This window comes from Streptopelia decaocto, assembly GCF_964273445.1.
Source record: "Streptopelia decaocto genome assembly, chromosome: 21".
NCBI lineage: Eukaryota > Metazoa > Chordata > Aves > Columbiformes > Columbidae > Streptopelia > Streptopelia decaocto.
The window spans coordinates 7,334,639-7,340,554 of record NC_138676.1 but is presented as its reverse complement, the minus strand read 5'-3'; the positions used below and the strand labels follow the sequence as shown (position 1 = coordinate 7,340,554).

The window sequence follows — 5,916 nt, the reverse complement described above, 5'->3', positions numbered from 1 at the left end:
TTGTAACCATCTCTTATGAAATGGCCGTCTTTTTGTGATCATCTGTGCAGGTGTTACCACAGAAAAGCATCCAATATATAAAAATCTGATACCAAGTGAAATGCAATAAAACCTGGCTGAGCCAGCCCCGTAGCTGTACCTTTCCAGCAAGGAGTTTCTCCTGAGAAAGTGATTCAGCCTCTGTCATTCTCTGCAGAGGCACATGAGCAGTGTCCATGCACCTGGGGACACAAAGGGTGACTTTTGCAAGACCACACTTTATCAGAACCACCCAGACATATCCCTATGGATGGGGTATCAAACCTTAGAGTGCAGCAGAGATTGGAGCTGCGAGCTCTCTTCACCTGCCCTGTGTGACACATGTAAAATAAACTAACTCCACCAAAAAGTTGCTTTTGATTCTCTTCACAAACAGAAGCACCATAAGGGTCAGAATTTGAGCCAGGATTCCCAAGGAGGACTCACATGTCCTGCTCTTCAAATTTAGGTGTTCACTGGAATCTCAGCAGACATGTCACGCTGATTCCTGGCTTCAAAGAGCTGGTCAAGTGTCTCATCTCCATTTCTGTAATGGTGGCTTTGCTGCCTGGCTGATGTGCAGACTCTGTACATGGATGCTGACACCTCTTGAACAACCTGCTCTGAAAGGACTAACAAGGTGGTGTGTTCCTTCTGCAAGGGTATTAGGACAGCGAAAAAGACCCTGGGTTGGGGCAAATGAAAAGGGATGCAAAAGATGTGGTCAGAACTGTTTACGATTACTTGTTAAAGCAGCACTGCACCTCATGTGAATGATTCATGTGCTCGGGGAGAACCTGAGAGCTTTGTCTAAACTGAAAACATGAAGGGGAAGGAAGGACAGCATCATTCAGGCTCAAAGGGACCTCAGGAGGTGTCTTGACCAACCTCCTGCTCACAGCAGGGTCAGACCAGATTACTCAGGGCTTTATCCAAACACATCTTGGTCACTTTCTGGGACAGAGTGGGTGCACACTCCTGGGAAACAGCTTCCAGTGCTGGACTGTCCTCATGACTGGGAAGTTTCTCCCTTTCTGTAGCACCTTTCCAAGCCCAACCATCCAGATGGCTTTTCACCCATCTACTTACTCACTGACACAGACCATAATATCCCACCTTGGACACAAGAATATTGCAGGGGATGACACTGAATGCCTTGCTGACTTCCAGGTAACAGACCATCAATGTTCTCCCCACGTCCACAACCCTGTTCTTTCCTCACAGAAAGCAAAGAGGATGGACAGACACAACCTGCTCTGGGCAAACCCCGTCACCTTCTCTTCCAGACACCCAGAAATGGGGTCCCAGTGGACATGCTCTGGGGCACAGCCCTTAGTTCCCCTGCTCTCCCATTGGCCATTTTGAACAGTGCACACACTGTGTGAGAGCTGCCGGTGGTCAGGGAGTCCCCCCAGTCTCCATGAGCTTTCACAGATGGTGGAGAGTGGCCTCACTGTGACATGGTCCTGCTGTCCCAGCTCCTGGGATGCTGCCCCTGCTGTCCCATAGACTGGAAAGGATTGTGTTAGTTCCACTGACCCCTGACTTGATCCACATCACTGCTGGTTGTTCTACAGATTCCTGTCCCATGTCACAGAGGCCTGGGACACATTGCTGGTGAAGATGGAGGACAAAAGGACACAGGGATTCTCACCCCTTTCTCTTATTAAATTCATCAGTAGCTACAAAGTGTCTTTGTTTCTCCTTTAACTGTTCCTGCAGTAGTAACAGCTCATTATGGGCCCTTGAATTGCCTTACAGGTCTGGACTGAGCTTTGATCTGGACTGTTGCTGTGCTTGGCGGCTGCTGTCCTTGAGACCAGATGAACTCACTCCTGCCACCCTGCCTGGCAGTTCATTCCATCCGTGTCACAGCTCTGTCTGCAGCACTGACAGCTCCAGCTCCCCAGTCAGGTCCCTGCTGAGGACATTGCCTCACATCTGGGCTGAGCCACCCCAGCTGTGGCACCAGCCCAGCTCTGACCTGCCACAAGAAACCTGGTACCAAGTGTCCAAGAGCCCATGTGTGCAAAGGCTTTGCTGCAGAGCACAGACATGACATGGCCAAAAACTGATGAATGTCTCTCTAGACCTGGGAGTGTAAAACCAGAACAAAATGCCTAAAGTCATTCAACTGACGATATTCCTCCCCTTGTTTGGAGAAATTAGACAGTTTGCTGTAACATTCCTGGTGTCCTGTCTAATGATGGGACAAGAAATTATGATTCTCATACCGATTTGTTTTTTAAAATGAAAAATACAATGTGGGAGGAAGTGTCTCTGAAGAGGAGAGAGAATCAACATCACTGATTACTTCAACTTCGAAGCTGTGCCATTGGAGCCCCAGGGACACCTGGAGGAGCCCAGAGGGGACAGAGAAAGGGACATCATGGGCTGCTCCTGTGCTGCTGAGCTGGGCTGGGCTCCTGGGACACAGGGAGCTCATGGCAGCGGCAGCGCTGCAGAGAGACAGCTCTGCCCAGGAGCAGCTCCTCTGCACACGCAGCAGGGCTGAGGGCTCTGCCTGCAGCACCGAGGGCACAGGAGCCAGGCACAGAGAGATTAAAGGCAATGTGGGGTGGTTGGTTGCTGAGGATTCAAAGAGACAAATCACAGTTCTAACACGGTAAGTCTCTGGCTGTAGGACAATGCAGCTGCATTTCCTGGAGGGAGACCCTAAACTGGTACATTCCACGATTTACAGGATCTGTCAGGTCTCTCTCACAGTATCTCTATTGTAGAGAAGAACACACTCCAGAGCACGGCTTCCCTGCTGCACTGTCAGAGGGACAGGGAATGACGACAACTTCTGCTGAGGGTGACTGCAGGGGGAGCACCCAGGGGTGCCCAGGGCTGTCCTGCAGAGCAGGGTCCCTGTCTGGGGGAGATCCCCGTGGTGCTGTGGGGACAAGCTGTGGGGGGAAGGAGCATCCCCGATAAGGGCAGGAAAGGCGCTTCTGCTGTGGAGAGGCTGCTGTGTGGGTCAGTGCTGCTCCCAGCTCCAGCTCACCCCCAGCATTTTTCTAAGGCGATGCCCCAATGACAAGATCAATGCAAGGTTTACCAGACAGATAAAAACCTTTCCTGAGCCTGTCTTTTCAGTTTCCTCTCCCAAGGGGTGGGGGGTGCAGGAAAGGATAAAATGAAAATGAGCTCTCATGCTTAAACAAGTCACTGAGACTCCTGAACTGCAACTCTGAGTGCTCAGTACATCTGCCAGAAGGCTCATGCCATCCCTTCCCCACCCCTCTGCCTGTGCACAGCACCTGCATCACCTTGGCTGGACCCGTCAGCCTTAGTCTGACCTGTCCTGTTTTCCAGCCTGCAGACAGGAAGATGCCCCCAGGCAGTGCCCTGTGAACAGGCAGGATCTGTAGGGCCAGGGGGAGGGCACAGAGGGTGGGATGGTCTGTGAGCACTGACAGCGAAGAGACATGGGCAGGGAAACACCTCCCAGGGGAGAATCTCCAGGCAGCAGGAAAATGATCAGAAATGATGGAAACCAAACCCAGAATGGTTATGGGAGGGAGAACAGAGAAAAGTCCCTGTGACCCCCTGCAGGTCAGATCCCTCCTGTGAGCAGCCCCCTGGGCTCCTGTCCCACCCAGCAAAGCCTGTGCCCTCAGGGCCGGGGGCTCCAGGGCATGAAGCAGCTCCTGTGCAGCCAGAGCTCCAGTTCCTCTGCAGAGCACAGGGGCTGAGAGCAGCTGCCCGGCAGTGTTGGTGTCTGGGAGGTGGCTGCACAGCTGGGGAAGGGTGACGCTGTCTGAGTGCCCGGCTGCCTCTGCCCTGGCCTCTCTCACACCCACCCTCACCGCATTTTCCTTCTTGCTCCCCTGCTCTGGGTCCCTGCTGTTGGGATCTTGTTCTTGCTGTCAGGCTCTCTGGGGATGGCAGTTTCAGCTGCAGAGTCCCAGCCTGATCTTGTGGGTCCTTTCCTGCAGGTGTGTCCATGTCTGAGGTGGAACCCTCTGCTCTCAGCAGTGCCTTGTGGCTTTTCAGGGTAACATGGGAGTGTGATCAGCCCCCATCTCAGAAAGGTGCCAGCCCAGGGCAGCTGGAGCAGGACAGAGGGACAGAGCAGCTGCCCTCACTCTGCACTGACCCACAGGCACCCTCTGGTCTTGCAGGACTTGCTCTGTTCTCCCTGAGTGCAGCAGAAATGCTGAGGGTTTCTGACACCCAACAACACTCCCCAGGGTGGGAGGGAGAAGGATCTGTAGAAAAACCAAACCTCTCCAACTCAGTTTCTCAGGCCTGGGGGTAGAGATGCTGACAGTCCCTTCTGCACCAGGAGTGGTTCCAGCTGACAAAGCTGAACCCCAGGACTGGCCCCTGCCCACCCGATCACACAGGGTCAGGCTGACTCCTCAGGAGCCCCAGGGCAGAGACCCTGCTCTTCATTGCACACTCATCAAGCACCAACGAGGGATCCAGCCAGGACGTACTCCTGGAAAAAGAAAAGTGTCTCTTTGTGTGACGGGGTGGGAGGGAAATGGTTTTGATTATTCCCAGAGAAGTCTCATGTAAACCTTCACTATCTTTTCCTCCTATGGCAGGTCCTCATGCCCACAGGCAGCCAATGTCCAACAGCAGCTCCATCACCCAGTTCCTCCTCCTGCCGTTCGCAGACACACGGGAGCTGCAGCTCTTGCACTTCTGGCTCTTCCTGGGCATCTACCTGGCTGCCCTCCTGGGCAACGGCCTCATCATCACCACCATAGCCTGGGACCAGCACCTGCACACCCCCATGTACTTCTTCCTGCTCAACCTCGCCCTCCTCGACCTGAGCTCCATCTCCACCATTGTCCCCAAGTCCATGGCCAATTCCCTCTGGGATTCCAGGGCCATCTCATACTTGGGATGTGCGACACAGCTCTTTTTGTTTCTCTTCTTGATCATAGCAGAGTTTTATCTCCTCACAGTCATGTCCTACGACCGCTACGTTGCCATCTGCAAACCCCTGCACTACGGGACCCTCCTGGGCAGCAGAGCTTGTGTCCACATGGCAGCAGCTGCCTGGGCCACTGGGTTTCTCAATGCTCTGCTGCACACGGCCAATACATTTTCACTGCCCCTGTGCAAGGGCAATGCCCTGGGCCAGTTCTTCTGTGAAATCCCCCAGATCCTCAAGCTCTCCTGCTCACACTCCTACCTCAGGGAACTTGCGCTTATTGTGGTCAGTGTCTGTTTAGCATTTGGCTGTTTTGTGTTCATTGTGGTGTCCTATGTGCAGATCTTGAGGGCCGTGCTGAGGATCCCCTCTGAGCAGGGACGGCACAAAGCCTTTTCCACCTGCCTCCCTCACCTGGCCGTGGTCTCCCTGTTCCTCAGCACTGGCATGTTTGCCCACCTGAAGCCCCCCTCTATATCCGCTCCTTCCCTGGATCTGGTGGTGTCTGTTCTGTACTCAGTGGTGCCTCCAGCAGTGAACCCCCTCATCTACAGCATGAGGAACCAGGAGCTCAAGGATGCACTGAGGAAACTCATATCTTAGTGCTTTCTGAAGCAATAAATTGCTCATCTGGTTCTACACAGGAGTTTTAATGTAGCTAATTACAGGCTCAACCTGTCATCTGGATTTTCTGCTGTTATTTGTTGTTTTCTTATTGCGATGATGTTTTCAGCCCTTTTCTAATCCACTGTCTGCTTTTCTTTTATAGCCACTGGCTTTTTAAATGAGGAACAGTACACTTCTTGTCTCTAAACAAAATAAAGATTCCTGTAGTGACTTGTTTTTCACTATATCCTTCCTGCAAGACCTTTTTGCACATTCCGGGACAGTTACTGTGATGGGTTAAGGGTAAAATAGTCCATCCTGGCAGCCCTGCCAGGGAGCAGCAGCGCTTGTTCTTCCAGAGCTGTTCTGGTTCCACTCCCACACTCTCCTTCTCATCC

General features: G+C 52.8%; 1 protein-coding gene across 1 annotated transcript; it reads left to right on the top strand.

Moving 5' to 3' along the window:
• Positions 1–4,600: 4,600 nt before the first annotated feature.
• On the top strand, positions 4,601–5,515 carry LOC309448744 (olfactory receptor 14J1-like; the record flags this gene model as incomplete). Its single annotated transcript, XM_082070462.1, has 1 exon — positions 4,601–5,515. One exon carries the CDS (start codon positions 4,601–4,603, stop codon positions 5,513–5,515), a length of 915 nt encoding a protein of 304 aa, XP_081926588.1.
• Positions 5,516–5,916: the final 401 nt, after the last annotated feature.